Raw genomic sequence first — 24,685 nt, 5'->3', positions numbered from 1 at the left:
AGGAAGCAGGGCATTGGGACTGGGGACCAGGAACAAAAAAGAATTTAACTTTGTAATGTTTTGTTTCCATGTATTAAAGGGACCTGAAGTAGACATGACCAAATAATATTTGTTAATTCTGAGGGCTGGAAATTGTTTGCTGTAACTCTTCAATCCTGAATTAAATATATTAATTACCTTAAAATGAAAACAAAAAGCATTTTCTACCCTCATTGTGAAGCTCCACATAAATGGGGGCAGAGGTGCACAGCCAACAGTCATAACCTTTTGTTGGGTATTTGCATATTTAGAGTAGGCATTGATAAGCCAATTAATCTAAATGATGAACTATCTTTTAATTCTCCTAAACTAAGTATTTGTTCTATCAACTTGCAAATCAGTTGTACATATGTTAGCATAAGAAGTTTTGGCTGTATTTTAGGAACAGGTGCCTTTTAAACAGGAAAATTTAATTGTGGTGTATGCCTCAGCCAATATCAATTTCACTTTTTACATATTGCCATAAATAATTCAAATGGATGGCATGCTTTTCGTTTCTGAATAGCCACAGGCATGTAACTTATTCAGAGGATTTCTTCGACTGTGGATGTGAGACCTTCATCTACTAAGAAGGCTGCTCTGGAGGAAAAAAAAGTCTTATTGCTTTTCTTGTAAGATTTATGTTGGTTTCAAAATGAAAATTTTGATTCCTTGTCATGTGAAAACAGATGCAGCTATACAAACCAAAATCTGGTTTGCAGCACAGAACTACCCCACTGATTTTGGACTCTAATCTACTCACCTTGCTGGACCACAACTTAAAACTAGGAAATAAGCAGAGAGAACTTTGTTATTAGGCAGTGTGAAATTTGGGAACTGAAGTTTATTTTCTTTCTTCCTAATCAAAGCCTCTAACTTTCAACCAGTTTACTCTTATTTTACAGTTAAGTTTCCTAAACTTGAAATACCTCTTTCTAAGCTCACAAATGTTAAATGTAACAAATCAGAAGTTGGTGAAGGGGCTGCTAAAAAGGAGATTAGGATTGTCTTTTGATACAAGGTATATCGTGTCTTTTGATACACAATGCGAAGGGAGGGAAAATTAATTTTATTAAGAAGAAATAAAAATAGACAAGATTACTTTTCTTTCCTTTTCCCTTTTCTTTTCTTTTCTTTTCTTTTCTTTGTTCTTTTCTTACGGAGTCTCGCTCTGTTGCCCAGCCTGGAGTGCAGTGATGCTATCTCGGCTCACTGCAAGCTCTGCCTCGTGGGTTCACGCCATTCTGCTGCCTCAGCCTCCCAAGTAGCTGGGACTACAGGCACCTGCCACCAGGCCTGGCTAAATTTTTTTGTGTGTGTTTTTAGTAGAGACAGGGTTTCACTGTGTTGCTCAGGATGGTCTCGATCTCCTGGCCTTGTGATTTGCCTGCCTCTGCCTCCCAAAGTGCTGAGGTTACAAGTGTGAGCCTCTGCGACCGGCCAAGATTTATTTTTTTAATAGTGATAGTTTTCCTAGAAACCTAAATAGTCCCACTGTAGTAGAACGTAGTCATGGTGTCTTTGCTATTCGTGCTGAATAGTTGGTGTTTTCCAAAGTAAATATAGAATTAACTAACTTATTTTCAAAATAAGTATAGAATTAACCATACCTCCTTAATTGGTGGTTCTTTCAGTCTTGATTCCAAGGGTCTTAACTACCTGCATGCACTTGCTGTATGCTAAACAGACACCAAAAGGGTTGACTAATTTTATTTTTATGTACAGAGAATCAATTCCCAAAAAAATGCTGCAGGTTTTGCATTTATTTAAAAATTTTAAAGGTCATAATATTTATTAATACATATTTATACCCTTAGAATTCTCAGTTTGGCAGCAAATAGAGTCCCATTCTATTATTCCATTGAAAGTAATGATAAAAACCGCCGTTACTTTTGCACCAACCTAGTAAAACCATGATTGTAACTTGTGTTTGTAATTTGTTTTTAAAGAGCTAGCCAGTTTGTTTGAAGATATCAATTTCAAAACATATTCAGTGTATTCCCTTAGGTATGGGAGGTTGGCCTACACTTGTACTGACCTTATGATATTACTTAGAAATTGATCCTTTAAAAAAATCCTAGATATAAGCTTACATACTTACCGTTCATTTACTCCATAAAAGTAAGATGTAGAAAAATGGTTTGATTATTTGGGTTTTAGACAAGTATAAAAAAATTCTCTGACTTACCTCAATAAGCTCTGTTATGTTTTTTCATAAATTGTAAATTACATTGTTAATACCTCTTTAGGGAGACAGTATGTGGTCCAAGTACAAAGAGTATGTTCCAAGTTAGAGTCTAAATCTCAGCTCCTCCCTGGCTGTGTGACTTGGCACAAGTTACTTACCCTCTTTGAGCCTCTCTGTGTAAAATGGGAATGATAGTGCCTGCTTCACAAGGTAGTTTCCTGGGGATTATGTGAAATTCATTGTGTCATTGCATAGTTAGGTACTCCATGCTTGTTCTCATTCCTTTTCTGTTGGAAATAGAAAATTCTGGATTGGAAGATTGCCACCTTTTGCTTTGGTTCTCAATTGCCTTTCCTGTAACACTTATGATTTCATTTTTTTGTTTAGTATTTGAAGGTGACTGAGTCCTAAAGAGCATTTATTTAAGTTCCAGACACATGTGCTTGAACATATTCCACTCTAGCTTCTTCAGAGTAAAAGCTCATGATCACTGACTCAATAGGTGTCTTCTGACTTCTTCACCTGAGTTCTTCTAAAACTTCGCTCTGTTGGGGCACAGAACATGATACCACAAAGCGAAGGCTTCAGAAGCAGCCTGAGAAGCAAAGTGTCTCTCTGACCTTCTCCTGCCCTCTGGTCTCTTACCCCTCTTTCTTCCCCAGGCAGGCTATGGAAACTGGAATCCTTTTCCCGAAGGTGGGTCATGGAAACCAGAACCCCTTTTCCCGAAGGCCAGCCTTAAAATCTAAAAATATTCCTCTAGCTTTTCCCCCACCTTTCTCTGTAAAAGCTGGCCGTAAAGAAATTCTCTGACTTACCTTGTTTGCTAGTAGGTCATAAGACCCCCATTCCAGAAAGAGTCCTGCCCCAAACCCAGGAGGAGGGACTGCTGCACAGAGAGACCAGGAAGACTCTGGACAGACAGGCATTGCTGCGTTTCTCTACCTCAGCCTACTAGCATTATGGCACACTCTTTGTCCAGTTACATTTCTACATGGCTGGCCATTCTTCGTTGGACCTAAGCATAAAAGTGGATAACTGTATCTTTGGGTCTTCATTACGAGGGATTCTGTGTCATGTAAAAAAATTAAAAATAATTAAATAGATTTTTTATGCTTTTCTTTTGTTAATCTGTCTTTTGTTATTGGAGTGTCTACCCTGATCCTTTATGATGGGAAAGAAAGGGATCACCTTTCTGCCGCTATAGTTCCAGCTTTCTTCACTTGGTGGAAAGCTCCAGAGTGGGTTTGAAACCTTTTCCTATAGAAATTAAGACTGAAGGTAGGGAGTGGCTCTCAGTAGGAGGCAGTCAGAGGACTGACATAGAAATGACCTCTTTTACAGGAAAAGTGATGATTGCTTCTCCTTCCAGAATATATTTAGAAGCTCAATATCTCTGAATTCTTTAAACCCTTTTCATGCTATTGATAGAGGCACTTCCTAAAGCCAAATCTTTGGTCTCAGTATTCCATGATTGGTGTTAATTGGTGAATAGTTATTATTATGAGAAGGTTGCAGTGGGAAAAGGTCAGATCCAGTCTTTTTTTTAAAAGGAAGCAAACCAAATATAGGTAGTTGTCTGCAGATGCCATTAAGAAGCCCTTTACTGTAAGAACTGTCATCTTTTAGCTTCAGTTCTGTTTCCATGGCAACCACATGGTCCCTGAGTGCCTGGCTGAATGAATTTACAGGAAGCTGGAAAACATTGCTATTCTAAGTAGCTTTCTTCTTGCTGTAGAAAGGGTCCTTCCCTTGCTGTAGGCCAGCCAACATTTACTGGGAACAAAGAGTGCTATTTATGCTCATTGTACTCTGGGCCAAGGCTGAAGAAATGGGGAGAATCCCAGCCTCTGCTTACTGACCTGTGAATTTTTTTTTCTGGTTGTTGTCAGTAGCATTTTGGAAGGACCAAATGACTTACCTTTCCTTTATTTCAGATATGGTTTCCCTGTTCATTTTCTTTTAATTAAAAAAAATTTTTTTTTGAGAAAGGATCTCACTCTCTTGCCCAGGCTGGAGTGCTGTGGCACCATCTCGGTTCACTGCAGCCTTGACCTCCCAGGCTCAAGTGATCCTCCCACCTCTGCCTCCCAAGTAGCTGGGACTATAGTTGTGCACCACCAGGCCCAGCTAATTTTTTGATTTTCTGTAGAAACAAAGTCTCACTGTGTTGCCCAGGCTGGTCTTGAACTCCTGGCCTCAAACAGTCCTCTCACCTCAGCCTCCTAATGTGATGGGATTACAAACATGAACCACTACCTGGCCTCTCTAATCATTTGAAGCAAAACTTTTATCCTAGGGATAGAACTGTTTAAGAAAAATGGAGTGGCAAAACAGTTGTGTCTGGAATAGTGATAGTTACAATGTAGTTAATTTGTTGATTTTATAGCTTTCAAGTGTCTAGATGGGTAGTTATTTAAAATAAGTGTCTCCTCCCAGCTATAGAAATAATGATAATGGCTCAGGCAGGTCTTAGGTTGTCGTTTATTGCATGTCAACATTGTTGGTATGTTCTTTACATCTTTAAAAAGTTGTATTTCTGCTTGATTACGTGATAGAAAACTTATATATAGTAGAATATTGTTTGGGGGATTTAAAATGAAATGCAGCTCCCTTTTGGCATTTTATGAATTGTAACATGACCATTTCTTAGGGAAAAAATGAAGGCTATCAGTATAGTTTTATTGAAAGCCTATAGAGTATTTTTAGTTTCAAAGATAAGCCATTTACTGGACTTCCTTTCTGAGTTCCTTCAAATCCTTTTTAGAAGCAAGTTAGAAATATTTTGTTGTTTTTTTTTTTTTAACTACTCTTAGATAGAGACAACCTTTTAGCTGAATTCTGATAGTGAAAGCATTTAATTTCAGCAGGAGGTAGGGATTTTTGTTCTCTCTCTCTCTTTCACACCATCACCACCCCCTACCCGCCAACACACAGTTAAAGAAAATCCATAAAAAAATGCTGATGTATTCTATACTCCTGCTATCCATCCTCCCATTACATCTTCTATAAAATGTGGTCCTTATTCAAAAGATAGACGTTTCAAAAGTGCTAAGATTTTCACCTTTACTCTGTTTAGATAAGTAGATGCCAGTTTAAACTGATCTCTCACTGAGATCCAGTGATGTTCCCTTTGAATTTTTATCAGGTCTTAGAAAATGTCAATAAAATAGCCTTGGAAAATGTCTCAAGAGACCCTCATTTAATGCAGCCTCAAGTCTCTGAATAGCACCAAATGTGGAGTGTAATTGCAAATTGCATTGCTTTAAATCCCTTCTACCAAATTGTTGCAGTAGCAGATTTCACAAGTAGTTTTTCTCAAATCATCCTGAAATAATAATAAAAGAGATTTAATTCTTGAAAGAGCTTACATGATGTAAGATCAGTTTTTAGAGAGTTATTTTAAGGTGTCCAGGGCCACAATTTGATCAACCAAGTATTTACTATATCTTTTATAGGGAGCTATATAGGATTTGACTGGTCTGCTCAAACAATTTATAGATTATCTTGAGATAGAAAACTAACATCATAAATTTGGGAACCAGGACTACCCTGCGTTATAATGAGTTGATAGGAATCCATAGAGTGTGAGATGGACCCTCTAGAGAGGGCTACCTGGAAAAAGTAGGACCCAAGGCATTTCTTTTGATTTCTTTCTTTTTTTTTTTTTTCTTTTTTGGAGACAGAGTCTCGTTCCATTTCCCAGGCTAGAGTGCAGTGGTGCAATCTTGGCTCGCCACAACCTCCACTTCCTGGCTCAAGTGATCTCTAGCCTCAGCCCCCTGAGTAGCTGGGACCACAGGCATGACCCACCACACCTGGCTCATTTTTGTATTTTTTGTAGAGATGGGGGTTTCCCCATGTTGTCCAGACTGGTCTCGAACTCCTGAGCTCAAGCGATCTGCCTGCCTTGGCCTCTCTAAGTGCTGGGATTACAGGTGTGAGCCACCACGCCCAGCCTCAAGGCATTTCAATCATTATTCATTCAACAGAAATGTATTAAGCAAAGCCTATATGCTAGGTGCTGTATAATGCTGGAATTACAGTGGTGAACAAGACTGCCTGTATGGTGTTCAGCCTGGTGAGAGAGGTCCAGACGCAAAACCAGACAGTTAACCTCAATGATAACAGCTATCTTGAGCGAGTTCGAGTATTGAGGAAACACCTGGATTTGGAGGGGCATTGAAGATTTCTTTGAGGACATACAAAGCCAAATCTTGAACAGAAAGAAATCACAAATGGACATTACTATGTAACCACTTAAAATAGTTCTCCTTTTACTCTCAGAAAAATACATTTCAACTTTTCTAAAAGCAATCTCCTAAAATATAAATAATAGCTCTTTCAAGAAACTAAAGTACTTAGACTTTAGAATCTTAGAGCAGGAAGGGGTCTTAGAGAAATCCAACTTGCTTTGACACCAACTCCTGTGTACTTCTGGAAAGAGTAAGAAACATAAGATTTCCAAAGAGTGTCAGTGGGTCAGGAAATGGGTATCAGTCTTGTGTTTCTTCTTATTTTTCTTTTTTTTTTTGAGATGGGGTCTCGCTCTGTCGCCCAGGCTGGAGTGCAGTGGCGCGATCTTGGCTCATTGCAAGCTCCATCTCCCGGGTTCAAGCAATTCTTTTTCTTCTTATTTTTCTTTTTTTTTTTTTTTTTGAGACAGGGTCTGGCTCTGTCGCCCAGGCTGGAGTGCAGTGGCGCGATCTTGGCTCATTGCAAGCTCCATCTCCTGGGTTCATGCCATTCTCCTGCCTCAGCCTCCCGAGTAGCTGGGACTGCAGGCACCCACCACCGCACTGGGCTAATTTTTTGTATTTTTAGTAGAGATGGGGTTTCACTGTGTTAACCAGGATGGTCTCAATCTCCTGACCTCGTGATCCACCTGCCTTGGCCTCCGAAAGTGCTGGGATTACAGGTGTGAGCCACCGTCTCTGGCCAGTCTTGTGTTTCTTACTCTTACCCCCTAACACACCCTAACCTACTCTGGTTCAGAATATAAGTGTTCAGGGAAGATTATCTCTGTGTGTCCTCTGCCTTTTTTGTTTTGGGGAAAGGGTTTATTGTACTACTAATACATGCATTGTAGTAGTTCCTTCTCACACTGCTATGAAGAAATACCTGAGACTGTGTAATTTATAAAGGAAAGAGGTTTAATTGACTCACAGTTCAGCATGGCTTGGGAGGCCTCGGGAAACTTACAATCATGCCAAGTGGGAAGAAAACATGTCCTTCTTCACATGGTGGCGGGAAGAAGAATGAGCCAAGGTGGGGAAAGCCCCTTATAAAACCATCAGATCTTGAGAGAACTCATTCTCTATCACAAGAAGAGCAAAGGGGGAGCACCCCCATGATCTAATTACCTCCCATGAGGTTTCTCCTCCAATGTGTGGGGATTAGTTTGGATTACAATTCAAGGTGAGATTTGGGTGGGGGACACAGAGCCAGATCATATCATGCATAGTATTTTTTTTTTTTAAATCAGACCTCGCCTGGCGCGATGGCTCATGCCTGTAATCCCGACACTTTGGGAGGCAGATGCAGATGGGTCACCTGAGGTCAGGAGTTCGAGACCAGCCTGACCAACATGGTGAAACACCATCTCTACTAAAAATACAAAAATTAGCCGGATGTGGTGGTGGGCGCCTGTAATCCCAACTACTCGGGAGGCTGAGGCAGAAGAATCTCTTGAACCGGGGAGATGGAGGTTGCAGTGAGCTGAGATTGTGTCATTGCACTCTAGCTTGGGTGACAGCTAAAATTAATCTCAAAAAAAATTAATAAATCAGACCTCAAGCCTCTTTCACACGTTTTTGTATCTTTTAACAGATACCAAATAGGGAAAGGAAAAGAGTGGTTGTGGCAAGCTATTACGAACTAGCACTGAAATTATGGCTGGCACCTATTCACCCTAACCTAATTAATCTGTCTGCTAAAGGATAGAAAAATTACTTTTTTTAAGTGGCCCTCCTTCATTTGGAAAGCTTAGATGGACTCCTATAGATACATTATTTTTCACTTGAATGTTTCCCCATTAGATCCTAACTGATTGCTTTAATTGTGCACCTTAGCAGAAATATTACTTTCCCCTCGTTTGTATAGCTTGCTTTCACAGGCCACATGACATCCATTATTCCTGATGAGCTTCTGGAAGAGTTAATTCTTCCTTGCATTATAGAAAGAATTTAGAAGCAAACAGTCAGAGGACTTCTAAACTGATAACACTTTTCCTCACCCTTGTTAAGAATGATTCTGAGATGTTATTCATATATATATATATGTGTGTTTGTTTTCCTCAGACAGATTTAGTGACCTGGTCCATACCTCAGTGTTTGACGCATTTAAAAAATTAATGGTAAAAGGAACAAACAGATTACCTGAGTTAGAGAGCACCAAATATGTTGCAAAACATAGAAAAATTTATCTTAGTGTCCAAACATGAGATATTTTAAAGGTACTAAATATTTTATGCGTTCTGTTTTTATCAAGTTGTTTTCCTTTATTATAATAGTCAGAGTGTTCTTCTATTATAACATTCACCCTATTGTAACATTTTGAACTGTAATTATTACTTGTCCATTTTCATCACTAGACTGTGTGCCTCTTTGTCTTTCATTTATGCCTGGCATATTATAGCAGGCATTTGATTAACGTTAGAATGAATGAATGTACAATAGTAAATTTATGTGGCTCTCCTTGGTGAGAACTTTAAATAAAATAATATAAAGTTATTTTACTTTATATCAGATCCTGGGCATTTTATCAGATGTTCTACATTAAAAAGTATCAACTGACTTTGGGCCACTTCTAGGAACAGTTAAAATACATAGTCCTAGTCTGGGCACAGTGTCTCACATGTGTAATCCCAACACTTTGAGAGGCCAAAGTGAGAGGATCGCCTGAGCCCAGGAGGCTGAGGCTGCAGTGAGCTGTGATCGTGCACTCCAGCCTGGGCAACAGAGTGAGACTCTGTCTCAAAACGTGTGTGTGTGTGTGTGTGTGTGTGTGTGTATAGTCCCATATATTTGTGAAATTTAAGTATGGGCAAATAATGATTGCATTAGACTTAAGAGATCTATTGTTAAATACACAAATGTAATTTTAGCATAAAAATAAGATTGATATGCTTACAATTTTGTTTGTTTACATTATCTAAAAAATATTCGCATTATCGTGCAGCTCACATATATAGATATATACCAAACCAGTGCTTTGCTTTAAGTCAGATCTTTCTTATCCATTTTATGGTTATTTATTTTTTATTTCTGAGACAGAGTCTTGCTTTGTCACCCAGGTTATAGTGCAGTGGTGTGATCATAGCTACTGCAGCCTCAAACTGCTTGACTCACATGGTCTTCCTGCCTTGGCCTCCCAAAGCGCTGGGATTATAGACATGAGCCACTGCACCCGGCCCATTTTATGACTATTCTAGTCATAAAATTGGTAGATTCTGTTCTTTAATTATCTTTCCACAGGGCTTTTGTACATTTCTTTCCTTCTGCTTGGAACACTTCCTCCTGCAGATATTCATGTGACTTGCTTCCAATATTTTGTTCAAATGTCACCTTTGCAATGAAGCCTTTACTGTGACCACCCTCTTTAGTATTGCAGTACCCATCCTCTGCATTCACTACTCCCCTTCTGTGCTTTTTCTTTATCTTCTATTGTGATGTAAATTTACCTATGCACACACTTCCTCAATGAGGTCAAGAATTTTTGCCTTTTTTTTTCTTCCTTTACTGATGTATCCTGTAGCTCATAGAATAGTGCCTGGCACATAATCAGTGCTCAATAAAAACACTTTAAATGAATGGAGGCAGAAGTTGTTTAACATCTTGTGAGATGTGTCCCTGTCCCAGGTATACCTGAGACGTGTTTTGTTTCTCAGTTGTACCTTTTCTTTTTGTTTTTCTTTTTTGTGAGACGGAGTCTTGCTCTGTCGCCACGCTGGAGTACAGTGGCGCAATCTTGGCTCACTGCAACCTCAGCCTCCTGGGTTCAAGCGATTCCCCTGCTTCAGCCTCCCGAGTAGCTGGAACTACAGGCACATGCCACCACACCCAGCTAATTTTTGTACTTTTAGTAGAGACAGGATTTCACCATGTTGGCCAGGATGGTCTCAATCTCTTGACTTCGTGATCCACCCGCCTCGGCCTCCCAAAGTGTTGGGATTGCAGGCATGAGCCACTGCGCCCGGCCTCAGTTGTATCTTTTATTCACTTTATAGCTGCCATTTCTTTGCAAGGAGCAGTGACTGAATTGAGGCATATCAGAACCTAATTGAAAAATTGTGGCCAGGTGTGGCGGCTCACATTCGTAATCCCAACAGTTTGAGAGGGCGGGGCAGGTAGATTGTTTGAGCCCAGGAGTTCAAGCCCAGCCTGGGCAACATAGTGAAACCTGGCCTCTAACAAAAAATACAAAAGTTAACCAAGTGTGGTGCTGCATGCCTATAGTCCTTGGGAGGCTGAGGTATGAGGATCCCTTGAGCCTGGGAGGTGGAAGTGGCAGTGAGCTGAGATCACAACACTGCACTCCAGCCAAGGCAACAGAAAGAGAAAAAAAAAATTGTAGAATTTGGTTAACTGCTTAACCAAATACGCATTCAATGACTGGAACCAGAATCAGAGGGAGGCAGACATCTTATGCACACTGTGTTTGGGAATCCAAACTTAAATTCACAGGTGAAATCATTAAAAGGTCAATTAAGAAGAGCCAAGGGCTGGACACAGTGGTTCACGCCTGTAATCCCAACACTTTGGGAGACCAAGGCGGGCAGATTATGAGGTTGGTAGATCGAGACCATCCTGGCTAACACGGTGAAACCCCATCTCTACTAAAAATACAAAAAAATTAGCCTGGCACGGTGGCGGCGGGGGCCTGTAATCCCAGCTACTCGGGAGGCTGAGGCAGGAGAATGGCGTGAACCCAGGAAGTGGAAGTTGCAGTGAGCTGAGATCGAGCCACTGCACTCCAGCCTGGGTGACAGAGCAAGACTCTGTCTCAAAAAAAAAAAAAAAAAAAAAAAAAAAAAAAGCCAAATAAGCTTTTATGGAAAAAAAAAAGTCACCTTTTTGATATGTTATGTTCCCGAGACTTGTTAAATGCTTTTATTCCACATAGTAACTTGATTATTTACTGTTATTTATTCTAGTCAAATGCCAACTAATTTAGTACCAGATGAAATATTTTCTTGTAATAAAATCATTTAAAAATTAACTGATTTTTTCAGATTCATTCAGATATGTTTTTTAAAATTCAGTCATATCTTCATGCTAAATTAATTGCGAAAAATGCAGTTTCCCTTTTAAAAAAAAATGTATTAAATTTTAGTAGATACATTTTACTTGGCCAAAAAAATAAAACTGAGTTCAGTTCCATTTAAGAACCATTTATTGAACATATGTATGTGAAAAATAGAAATATAAGATAGACATAACTGACTGTAACACAAGACATAAATGACTACAAATAAGGTAAAATGAACAAGAACTGTAAGTAGAAAGATGACCTGTGGGACTTCAGATGAGAAAGCGGCATACTGTCAACTTGAAAGCAGAGATGCGGAAGTAGAGGACTTGCACCTAAATTGCTGGGTTCTCATTTGTTACCTGTGTCCAGGCAAGTTTCTCTCTTTAGATCTGTTTTCTTATTTATAAATGAAGGATAATAATAATATCAACCTCATGGGAGTGTTATAGGGATTCAGATAATACATGTTGCCATGTAGACAGAGAATTCAGAGAGGTTAATTGATGCCTAGACTTAGTAAGTCCTAAACATAAGTGATGGTGAGGGCAGTGAATAATGTAGCCGTTGTACCACTCACCCAGAGAAGTTACTCTGGTCTGAGAACTCAGTTCCAATAGGAGAAGCTCATACTGAGCCACAGTTCATTTAGCAAACATGTATCAAGCACCCACTAAAGCTAGGAACTCTACTAGACCTGAGAGAATGATGAGCAGGGAACACCCATGCCCATGCGGAGGTCATGACACTAAAGAGTAGTCAGGCTGGGTGCCTGTAATCCCAGGATTTTGGGAGGCCAAGACAGGAGGATCACTTGAGCCCAGGAGTTGAGACTTCAACTCCCAGCAACTCGAACTATGGGCATCATAGGGAGACCTTGTCTCTAAACAACAAAACAAAAACAAAAAATTATCCAAGTGTGGTGGCTGTGATCCCAGCTACTCAGGAAGCTGAGGTGGGACGATCACTTGAACCTAGGAGGTTGTGGCTGCACAGTGAGCCATGATCATGCTACTGCACTCTAGCCTGGGCAACAGAGTTGAGACCCGAGAGAGAGAGAGAGAGAGAGAGAAGAGAGAGAGAAGAGAGAAGAGAGAGATAATCCTGTCTCTGAAAGGCCTGGGGAACAGTGTGAGGAAAGGCAGTCAGCTCTGAAGTTAAAAATAACCCAGATGTCTTTAACTGATGGAAAAATGAACAAAATGTTGTATATCCATACCATGGACTATTCAGCTACAGAAGCAATGAACTACTGATAAATGTTACAACATGGATGAACCTTAAAAACATGCTAAGTAAAAGAAGCCAGTCACCAAATGCCATATATCTTATGGTTCCATATACATGAAGTGTCCAGAATTGGCAAATCTACAGAGCTAGAAAGTAGATTATGGGTGCCTTGGATGTGGAAAGGGGTTTATGGGGAGTAACTGCTAATAAGCATGGTGTTTCTTTTGGGAATGATGAAAATATTCAAAGTAAATTGCAGTGATAGTTGCACAACTCTTGATATACTAAAAAAACACTGAATCGTGTACCTTAGATGGGGGAATTGTGTGGTCTGTGAATTACAGCTCAATAAAAGCTTTTAAAAAGACCAACAGGCCGGGCGCAGTGGCTCAAGACTGTAATCCCAGCACTTTGGGAGGCTGAGACGGGCGGATCACAAGGTCAGGAGATCGAGACCATCCTGGCTGACCTGGTGAAACCGCGTCTCTACTAAAAAATACAAAAAAACTAGCCGGGCGAGGTGGCGGGCGCCTGTAGTCCCAGCTACTCGGGAGGCTGAGGCAGGAGAATGGCGTGAACCCGAAAGGCGGAGCTTGCAGTGAGCAGAGATCCGGCCACTGCACTCCAGTTTGGGTGACAGAGCAAGACTCCGTCTCAAAAAAAAAAAAAAAAACCAACAAAACACCAGCAGTTTGGGAGACCAAGGTGGGAGGATCACTTGAGCTCAGGAGTTAGAGACCAGCCTGGGCAACATAGGGAGACCCCATCTCTACCTACTTACTTACCTACGTGCCTGCCTGCCTGCCTGCCTGCCTACTTACCTACCTACCTACCTACCTACCTACCTACCTACCTACCTACCTACATAAATAAATAAATAAATGAAGATTTAGCCAGGCATGGTGGTACACACCTATGGTCCCAGCTACTCAGTAGGTGATGTAGGAGGATCACTTAAGCCCAGGAGGTTAAGGTTGCAGTGAGCCGAGATTGTGCCACTGCACTCCCACCTGGGTGACAGAGTGAGACCCTGTCTCAAAAGGAACAAACAAAAAACCCATTAGTACTGTGTGGGCAGGCAACCCAAAGTCATTTTGACTTGGCTGTTGAGTGAACAGAAGACCTGGCAAAGACAGGGTCAGGGGTCAGTTGAATGCACTCTTTGAAAGGAGCATTCTCTTGTCATAAAAGGAAGCCACTGAGGGCTGAGTGGTGCATGATCACCCAGTCATACCTGTGAGAGACTGAATATACTGACACCTGTGCCAACAGGAATGATAGATTCCAGGGAGTGGTGGAAGATAGGGCGTTAGCCAGCTGTTACAGGGCAATGTCAAGAGTCCAGGTAAGAGAGAAGGAACCAAGGAATAGAAGTAGAGATGCTTGAAAACCATGTAAGAAGTAAAAAGGCCTAAATGTGAGCAGCTGGTGAGGAAAGGAGAAAGGATGACTTTCTGAATTCTAGCATGAGTGAAGGGGCATGTGCTAACACCAACGGAGATAGAAGAGAACAGGAACAATTAAAAATACAGTTCTTAAAGGCCCTGGACACTGTAGCCAGAGCCATTTCAGTGAGATACAGAAGCCACATCTTGCTTGAAGAGAATTGGAGCAAACAAGCAATCTCCATGCGTGTTCCTCTTATAGTCTGTGCAGTCAACTTTTTGGCCTTGCAAAAAGGCACATCACTTGGGTCACTTAAGTACTATGACCTGAGCCATCTACATTGTATGTAGTTCACTTTCCTCTCTCTGGAGCATTATTTTCTAACTCTATAGTGAGACCTATTTTTTTTTTTCCAATGAGAAGCTAAATAGTGATTAGGAAAACTTAAGGAATATTGAGATTTCTCAGCCTGTTCAAGTACTAGAGCAGTGTTAGTTTTTTCCTAACTCTGTTGGAAATGGATTACTTCTCAAGAAGAAATCCTATCACATATCCCATTGAAAACTGGTAAAAATAGAGTCTATCTATGTCCAAAGTCCTAGAAGATGGTTCTCACCACTGGGATAAATGGATGAATGTGCTCCCTGCGATAGATCCAGGTTCTGTGGAGCTGAAACTAACACAGTATGGAAGGGAGGCCCTTTTTGAAAAAAGAATGTGAAATTGGGCCGGGTGCAGTGACTCACACCTGTAATCCCAGTGCTTTGGGAGGCCGAGGCAGGCAGATCACAAGGTCAGGAGATCAAGACCATCCTGGCCAACATGGTGAAACCCTGTCTTTACTAAAAGTACAAAAAATTAGCTGGCCATGGTGGCATGCACCTGTAGTCCCAGCTACTCGGGAGGCTGAGGCAGGAGAATCATTTGAACGTGGGAGGTGGAGGTTGCAGCGAGCCGAGATCGCACCACTGCACTCCAGCCTGGCGACAGAGCAAGACAGCCTGACGACAGAGCGAGACTGTCTCAAAAATAAAAAGTGAAATTGAGACCACATATTTAGATATAAGGCCTTAGAAGATCCCTGAAGCTTAAGCCTCATTAGCTTCATGGCAGATCTTCCTTTGATCTTGATAATGATGGTGGTGGGGATGATGGGGGTGACTGTTAACACATTGAGCACTCATGTGTCAGGCATTGTTCCAAGCAGTTTTTACATATTAATCCTCGAAACGACCCAGGGCGCAGTAGCAGAGGTACAGAGAAGTCATGCCAAAGGTCACACAGTGGGAAGCGGAGTTGTTAGGAGAGGGAAGAAGGGCAGTATGGGAAAGAACACGAAACGGAGAGCAGAGGCCTTCATGAATGTCAGCTTCGCCACCCCTCTGTGGGGAACCTGGGGGAAAATCACTTACCTTTGCATGGACGTCCTTGATTTCACCTGTAAAAAAGGAATATTGATGCATGTCATGACTCCTTGACTGTGTTGTTCTGAGATCGAGAGAATGTGTGAAGGTGCTTCGTGAAGGTAAAGTGCTTGGAAACGTAGTATATTACACAGCTTTCTCTTCCACCTCAGTACTGTTGCTGAGGCTTAAAAATTCATTTAATTTTGCTTACTTTTCATTTCACTTCTAATGTGTCTAATTTATTTCTTGGACATGATTTTTGTTCTCAGGTTACTTGTCTGCAAGACTTTTTTGGTGATGACGATGTTTTTATTGCATGTGGACCAGAAAAATTCCGTTACGCCCAAGATGACTTTGTCCTGGATCATAGTGGTAAGGCAACTCTTCAGCTAATTCATTTTTCCTTCTTTGTAACCCCTGAAATGAAGGCTTGGGATTTAGCCACTCAGTTCATGCATGTTAAGAAGTCTGGCATGTTGAGGGAAGATAGCATTGGCAGTACTATTTTTGAACCAATGAAAATAAGGAATAACATGAAAGCATTTGCCTACCTATGAGAGAGAGAGAGAGAGAGAGAGAGAGAGAGAGAGAGAATAACCCAAAGCCTAATTCAAGTAGTTTTCACTTTTAGCAATTCAGTTCTCTCTCTTATTACATTGTTTTGCCGCTGAAATGTGCCATGCTTTCCTTCAGAATGGTGGTTGGCTATGTCAACTTAGATGCATGGATAGTGTTGAACATGAAACAATTGTCCACTTTTTGTGATGTGTATGCATAAGGAAATCTATATTAAAAAGAAATAGATAAAAGGATAATACCTGTTAATGGTGATTATCTGAGGTGTCTTTCAACTTCATTGGGTTTTTTTTGGTAGCAGCTTTTTTGTTTTTTTTTAATTGAGACAGTGTCTACTTTTGTCTCCCAGCTGGAGAGCAGTGGTACGATCACAGTTCACTGAAGCCTTGACTGTGCTCCTGGATTCAAGTAATCCTCTTGCCTCAGCCTCCTTAGTAGCTAGGATTAAAGACATAAGCCACCGTTCCTGGCTAATTTTTAAATTTTTTGTAGAGACAGGGTCTTGCTGTGTTGCCCAGGCTAGTCTTGAACTCCTGGCCTCAAGTGATTCTTGAACCTCAGCCTCCCAAAGTGCTGGGATACACACACACATACACACACACTTACTTTGTTTATATACAGTCATGTACCATGTAAGGATGCTTTGGTCAATGATGGACTGCATATATGATTGTAGCACCGTGAGGATTTTTACCATACCTTCTCTATGTTTAGATGCACAAATCCTTACCATTGTGTTATAGTTGCCTACAGTATTTGGTACAGTTACATGCTGTACAGGTTTGTAACCTAGGAGCGATAGACTATACCATATAGTCTGGGTGAATACTGGGCTACACCACCTAGATTTGTGTAAGTTTACTCCATGATGCTCACACAATGAATAAATTGCCTAATAATGCACTTCTCAAATGTATCCTCATAGTTAAGTAACATATGACTATATTTAGAAACAAAGCTATTTCATGCGTGAGATGAAAAAATCCCCTTTTCCTGACTTTGGCCAATATATGGAATTTTCAAGTAGTATTTGGCAATAACAATCTCAACTATTTCGTGTATTATTGGTCCTGGGAATATGGTTTTACCCTATTGTCTTAAATTGCTTTAAGCCTATGACAGTAGTAGTGATTCTTTTAACTGATAGTAAAGTCAGCTTCCTCTTTAAATGAAGTAAAATCATACACACATCACATTTCAGAGGAGAGCGATCTTAGAGATATGGTCCTCCTCTTTAATTTTATAAATGAGGAAAGCTGGCTTTTAAAAAGGTAGCCAGTAGACCACTTCTAGTTGTAGTGTTTCTGACAGTCCAGAATTAGAGAACTATACTACCAAATAAATAGAGTGATACGTAGGCTTTTAAAATTTTGTGAGGATACATTCTGTGGTACCAAACTTCCTTGTGTCATTCCTTCTTGTTGCACTATGTCAGTCATTCATGAGCTTGGGGGTCATTCAGCATCAACTTTTGTTTTTGTTTTTCCATCTCTGCCAAATTTGATGGTTTCTATATTCTGTTGGACTGGCCCTATTTCAGGCTGGTGATACCACTGGAAAGTCCTTAATTATAGATAATGTCCTGTTACGTTATCTGTGCTAGTGCTCTCCCTTGTTCCTGTGTGGTTAAGGTGAAATACAAAATACAATTTGTGTATCATCTGTATTTTACATCTTTCTTAAATTTAGCTTTAGTTTCATAATATTTCTTTGATGTCAGTTGTCATTTTGAAAGCTGAGCCACTGAAACTAAATGTGTTCTAGGTTATAAAGTTAATACACATAACAATAATATTTGTTGAGTCACTTACTCTGTATGTACAGGCATTGTACTCAGTGCTTCATGGGTATGTTGTACATTGATTTAAGCTACTTGGGTCATTGGTAGTTTTTGTTGATGGTGATCAGGGCCTGCAATAGTTAGAAGTTGGTGAGAGCTATTGATTTCTTCCCTTTCGATCTCGAGTTACTTAACCTTCTACAAAGTAGGGATAATAATGGCTATTTGATAAGGTTTTGTGAGGATTAAATGCATTAATATATGTCATGCAGTGTGCCTGTCGCATAGTAATATGTGTCCACTGCTATCTTTGTTGTTGTTGTTGTTGTTCATAATATTACACCAACACCATTATGTGGTAAAATTTTACAGTGATTTTACAATGAGCAAGTCTCAGACCTAATTCTGCCACAGATACGTTTATTAGGAGGCGAAGATTTTTTTTAAAATCAGTTATTTAACTTGTGTTGTAATCTTAATGAAGTCCCAACTCTGTGCTGTTAGACTTCTGGTAACATCTTGCGTTAAAGGCCCATTCAGAATCCATGGAATTCAGTTTACTTGATTTTAGTGAAGTAACTAAATCCTCAATTAATAGTTAGATACGGGATTGGTTCCAATTCGTAAACCTAGGATGTAGTTCTGCAGTTTTAGGTTGTTGGCTCTTGCTGCTCATATAAAGGAGTAGCAATACATTTAAGATGTTTCTAATAATCCACACACACCTTTCAGCAGTAGGATACTTTAAGGAGGCAAAAGTTGCTCCCTTTGTGTAAGGTTTTGATTAGAGTCTTTCAAATGCTAACTAGCCTCCCCTTGGGTGTATTTTCCTGATTAGTGTACTTCACTTGTCAGTTTACTGCCCCTGGGGCATAGACTAAAATTAATCCACATTTTAAACTTCCTGCATAAATTGAAGTATTTTAGAGTAAACTACTACAGACAGTATGTTATCTAATTTAACCCTTATAACAAGCCTATGATGCAAATTTTATTCTTATCCCAATTTCATTAGGAAAAAATAACTCAGGCTTACAGCCAAGGCCCGGTTAACAAATGTCAAATCCATAGTTCATTCAAAATCTACACAACTTCAAAACCCGTGTTCTTCATCATTCAAATTAGAAGTGATTACTTTAGCTATAATTACTTCTGGTATTGTAAATATTATTTTATTTGGTGATGTATGGAAAGAACAGTTACTGTTTAAAGCTATTCAGCCAGGCACAGTGGTTCATGCCTGTAATCCCAGCATTTTGGGAGGTCGAGGCGAGCGGATTACCTGAGATCAGAAGTTCGAGACCAGCCTGGCCAACATGGTGAAACCCTGTCTCTACTGAAAATACAGAAAATTAGCCGGGCGTGGTGGTGGGCGCCTGTAGCCCCAGCTACAGGCCAGAGGCTGAGACAGGAGAATCACTTGAACCTGGGAGGCAGAGGTTGCAGTGAGCCGATATCGCGCCACTGCACTTCAGCCTGGGCGACAGAGCGAGATTCCATCTCAAAAAGAAAAAAAAAAAACAAAAAACTATTTTCCTCATTTTTGATGTTCCATACTTTGAGAAGATGGAACATAGTTCTGGAGGGGGTTCATGAGTTAGAGTCCCATGCCCTTTTAAAATAAGGCAATCAAAAAGTTGGAGAGCATAATAAAATTATAGTCTTTGCCTATCAGTACTACCAATTTTAAAAGATAGTTGCACATGTATAGATTAGGCTGTGGATGTTTGTGTGTATCAAGTTAGGACATTGGGATGTCTGTACTTAATTAGCTCCATCTGGAACAATGAGGTGACGTCCTAAAATGTGTAGCCTTGGCGGGGCATGGTGGCTCATGCCTGTAAACCCAGCGCTTTGGGAGGCTGAGGCGGGTGTACTGCCTGAGGTCAGGAGTTTGACACCAGCCTGGCCAACATAGTGAAACCCCTTCTCTACTAAAAATACGAAAGATTATCCAAGCATGGTGGTAGGCACCTGTAATCCCAGCTACTTGGGAGGCTGAGGCAAGAGAATCGCTTGAATCCGGGAGGCAGAGGTTGCAGTGAGCCCAGATCGCGCCATTGCACTCCAGCCTGGGCAACAGGAATGAAACTCTGTCTCGGGGGTTGGGGAGTGTGGGGGGGATGCAGGGGGGAGATGTATAGCCTGGCTGAAGGTAAACTCAGGTGTACTTTTGGGACAACTGCTTTGTATGTTCAGTTGTTTAACAGTAATAGAGAAATTATCAGGTAATAGTTCTGGTCAGTAAACAATTACATGTAAATCTGATTTTGGTCGTTATTAAAACCACATTTAGTTAATGCACTTTTGTTCTTTTCTAGAATGCCGTGTCCTGAAGTCATCTTATTCTCGATCCTCAGCTGTTAAGTATTCTGGATCCAAAAGCCCTGGGCCCTCTCGACGCAGCAAATCACCAGCTTCAGGTAGTTAGTGGAAAAGGAATAGATGGTCATAGCAGGAACAGATCATTTTCCTTCTGTTTTCTCTAATTTTTATGAATTAGTGATCTTTGCTGGGGTCATATGCAGCCAAGTTCCAGAAAAACAGAGATGACGTGACTTTTAAAACCAAAAGTTAAGTCTGTTTCCCCAAGTTATAATAATTCTCCTAAGAGACTTGTGTAGTTTTGTTCTGACACATTTTGTTGGGAACAGCTTGATGATCTAGATTCTACTGGTATTTACATAGAAGTGTTTCACATTTGGACCTCTGTATACTGCGTTTTGAATTTTGTGCTCTATGATTGTGGATAATTATTTTCTTAACATTATCTCTTTTTTAAAAAACACATGCACACACTCTACCCAGAAATGTATTTACTTGATATATTTCCACTGGCTTCTCCCTCATCGAATGGTACATTGATAGCAGTGATTATTGTTGAAAAGTAGTATTTTACTTATTTAAGAGTCAGACTTACCTGTAATAAAGTTTTTTGCAAATCTTAAGCCTATAAATTTGTCATAATTTTTACTGGGCATTTTTAAACATTAAAAACATACATAAATATCTTCATATATTGATTTTATGGGTTTGTTTGTAATAATTAAGAATAAGTCTGTTGATATCATTTCCCTTTAAGGAAAGAATTGTGAAAAAACTATGATTTTACAGGTGGTGAATCTAGAACATGTGAAAGTTGTGTCAATAACAATGGCCTCAAGCATTAGACTTCATAAAAGACCAAGTTTTTCAGACATTCCACTATTCGCCCTTTCCCCTTTCAGCACCCCCCAACTTTCTGTAGGGCAGGTTGTTTTACCCTTTTTGAACACACATTTAGAGCTGCTGAATAACCACTCTCCTTACTGTCTTCTGCTCTGTGTATACTGCATGTGTACAGTAAAGCGGGGTGGCCACTACTCCAGTGCCTATTCTACAGCCAAATCCCCAGGTGAGCCATGACTATTGTGGCTTTGTTGCTCTGCTGGGTTTTTGTTTCTGGTTTTTTTTGCCACTTTTCTGTTTCCTTTTGCTCCATTTCCATGAATGTATCTGGCTTATTCCAGTGCACATCTGTGTGGTATGAAATGCTTTGCATTGCACAAGACACTTTAGCCTCCTGTATTCATTAGAGAGCCGGTTATCATCAGAAGATTACCAAGTGCCTGTCTGTATAGTCAGGAATACAAAGTGATTGATGAGGCACATCACTGCAAGGGGTCCATCTTCTAGTTAATCTGGAGAAATGTTCTGTAACTGAAAAAGGCTAAAGTTGGTACAATGAAAATAGCCATAGAAGAAATTTTGGTCTTTTATGCTCACCTCCTCCCCACCCTGGGGTTAACAGTTTAGGAATCACTGAAATCTTAGAAGTACTTCATAATAGCATATGCCAGCGTAGGATTATGAAGTGTTTCTTACATATACAGAGAGGCAACACTGCAATATTTCTAGTTGTCAAATATTTATTTTCCTAGAGTTATAGACTCAACCTTTTCTCTCTAAAAATGTGACAATTAATATGAGTATTTTTATCTGAAAATATCTCTGTTATTAACCTTATTTCAAATTGTATCATGCTTTCTGTAAAGTATCTTAAAACTGAGAAAGCTAATATAGAGATAAGACTTGCATAAATACACTGACCTGGGTTAATCAAAGGGTAGATGGAGTTTTGGTGATAGCTTTACAGATACTTGTTACATCAGTAAAAATAATTAAATAGCCGGGCATGGAGGTACCACCTGTGGTCCCATCTTCTCGGAGACTGAGGCAGGAGGATCCCTCGAGGCCAGGAGTTTGAGGCTGTGATGAGCTGTGATGATAGTGCCTGTGAATAGCCACTGCACTCTAGCCTGGGCAATGTAGCAAGGCCCTGTCTCTTTTAAAAAATTTTTAATAAAAGGGAGAGTGGTTCAAGAATTGGGTATGATTAATTCAATTTTGTCCCCCTAAAGTCCAAAGAGAAAAATTAACATACTGAACTAAAAACATGTCTCATAGCCACATTTGTCCTGCAGACTAGTAGCTCCAGAAGATAGCCTAATAAATGTATACATAACTCTTACCTTGAATTTATAATACTTAGAAACTGATGAAGGAAAATCATAGCATTCTAGTACACACAATTTTCAGTTAAGTCCAAATTTGGATTTGAGTTAATAGAGTAAGCCTCAAACTCATCAAGTAAAAGTTGTAAGATTTTAAAACCACATTTTAGAGAGAAAATGATCTTTTTTATAAGAGATTAATTCAAAGTGTGTTCGACACTTCAGCTATAGAAAACCAAAAGCCTGAGTCAACCACTGGGATTTGAGTGCATCTGAAGAAAGCTACTGTATTTATCTGCATAGTGCTTATCTGTATAGTGCTATATAGTTCTTTCCACTTTCTACCACCATGAAGGACAGAATTTTGTATTATTAAAAGCCATGGTACTCAGGAGTGTTTTTACAGATTACTTTAGCTATGGTGTATCTGTTGCCATTTTTTAAATTCCATGGGACTAATGAAATTCAAACAGAGCTGGTAACTTTATGAACATAATATTGTACCTTTTCAGTCTTGGGACAGAGGTCCCAAATGAAGTCTTGAGACTGCCTTGAGTGAAGTCTTCTGGTTGACTAAATCCTTCAACAAAACTCTATCAGAATAGCTAAATAGTATGTAAAAAGCACATAGATATTAAGCTAGGTAACATAAATGGATAAATGGTTACTGTTGCCCAGGCTGGAGTGCAGTGGTGTGATCTTGGCTCACTCCACCTCCGCCTCAGGGGTTCAAGCTATTCTCCTGCCTCAGCCTCCTGAGTAGCTGGGACTATAGGCATGCACCACCATGCCTGGCTAATTTTTGTATTTTTAGTAGAGATGAGTTTTCACCATGTTGGCCAGGCTGGTCTCTAACTCCTGATATCAAGTGATCCACCCGTCTCAGCCTCCTAAAGTGCTGGGATTATAGACATGAGCCACGGTGCCTGGCCATTATTTTAGAATTTTAGCTTCTGAATCTTTCTTAGTCTGCCAAGATAAAAAGTATTCAAAGAAAACAAACAAAACCCCAAGTTTATTTCTTTCCTTAGAGTTGAGGGGAGGAGGATAAAATTTCAAGAGGGAAAATCCAGGGGTGTAGTGGAAGAGTGGAAGCATGAGGCAGGTGCTGGATGTTGGTGGCACATCTTCCGCTTGTGGCAGCAACGGAAGTTGCAGGGGGAGAGGGCATGACATGGTGCTGTCCAGGGTCCCCATTAGCCTCTCCAGAACTGGAGAAATGTGCAAATAAGTGAAATTAAGAACAGCTCTTTCAAGCACATTGTTTAGAACCTTCCAAATGCTATAAAAACTTAGAGGACTATATGTGATTAGTATCTCTTTAGGATGAGTTATTTTGGTGAAAATATAGACATGTAGTTATTGACATCAGTTAAATCCCTGGCAGTGAGTTTCGTTAAGAAACTAGGCCTGGGCAGGGGATATATTTTAGGGAGACTGATCTACTGCAGAGATCGCTATCTGCTGGAACTGCTTTTTCTCCTTCACTCCCTTTCCTACAATCATTCCAAGATAGCCTTTGCTATCAGTGTGGGATTGGAATACCAGTGAACACTAACAGTGCGTACTGATTAGGAGCTGGTGACCTGTACAGATTGCTGTGTGAAAGGGAGAAAATACCGGAAAAAAAAAAAAAAAAAGGGAAAAAAAGGAAAATTTAGTTTCAGCTCACGGCTAGCTTACTAGTTTATTGCGAGCCATAATCTCTATTTTGTGTGAATTCCATTGAAAAATATTTTTTTAAACACTATTTTTTAGCGCAGTTTTAGGTTCACAGCCAAAGGTACATATTTCCTGTGTACTTCCTTGCCCGCAGACTTGCATAACTTCTTCTATTATCCACATCCCCAATTAGAGTGCTGCATTTGTTACAGTTGATGAGCCTGCATTGAAATCCTCTTAGCACCCAACAGCCATAGTTTACATGGAGGTTCATTCTTGGTGTTGTGTGTTTTCTGGGTTTGGACAAGTTTGTGATGACATATATTCACCATTACAGTATCATACAGTCTCACTGCCCTAAAAACCCTTTGTGTTCTACCTTTTAAAGAAGTTTTTTTAGAAGAAATAACACTAATTGAAATTTAACTTGATTGAGAAATAACCAGGGCTGTTGAATACTCTTAAATATTTTTAATTGTACAGTTAATTGTGTTACACTTGTATTCTAAGTACCCACATGTATTTGTTAATAAAATCTAGATCACTGACCATGATTTTTGAATGAGGGTTTTGAGTCAGAAAAATTAAAGTTTGGCCGGGCGCGGTGGCTGAAGCCTGTAATCCCAGCACTTTGGGAGGCCGAGACGGGCGGATCACGAGGTCAGGAGATCCAGACCATCCTGGCTAACATGGTGAA

At 40.0% G+C, this 24,685-nt stretch overlaps 1 protein-coding gene across 5 annotated transcripts in view; it reads left to right on the top strand.

Annotated features, from left to right (window-relative positions):
* The window catches only part of DCLK2 (doublecortin-like kinase 2), a 186,636-nt gene that overhangs the window by 105,411 nt on the left and 56,540 nt on the right, over positions 1-24,685 (top strand). For 3 of the 5 annotated variants that reach the window (XR_001003403.1, XM_011956610.1, XM_011956618.1), the window contains exons 3-4: positions 15,747-15,849; positions 20,155-20,256. Coding sequence is in view for 4 of the 5 variants with exons in the window: in XM_011956610.1 (XP_011812000.1) it covers positions 15,747-15,849; positions 20,155-20,256 (205 nt within the window). In the remaining variant the exon portion in view is untranslated. Of the gene's footprint in view, positions 1-15,746; positions 15,850-20,154; positions 20,257-21,176; positions 21,228-24,685 lie in introns of all 5 variants that reach the window. The other 2 variants (XM_011956592.1, XM_011956600.1) reach the window with 1 other exon arrangement.

Source organism: Colobus angolensis, unplaced genomic scaffold (genome assembly GCF_000951035.1).
Source record: "Colobus angolensis palliatus isolate OR3802 unplaced genomic scaffold, Cang.pa_1.0 Scaffold111, whole genome shotgun sequence".
Lineage (NCBI taxonomy): Eukaryota > Metazoa > Chordata > Mammalia > Primates > Cercopithecidae > Colobus > Colobus angolensis.
This window is presented reverse-complemented; position numbering and strand designations above follow the sequence as displayed.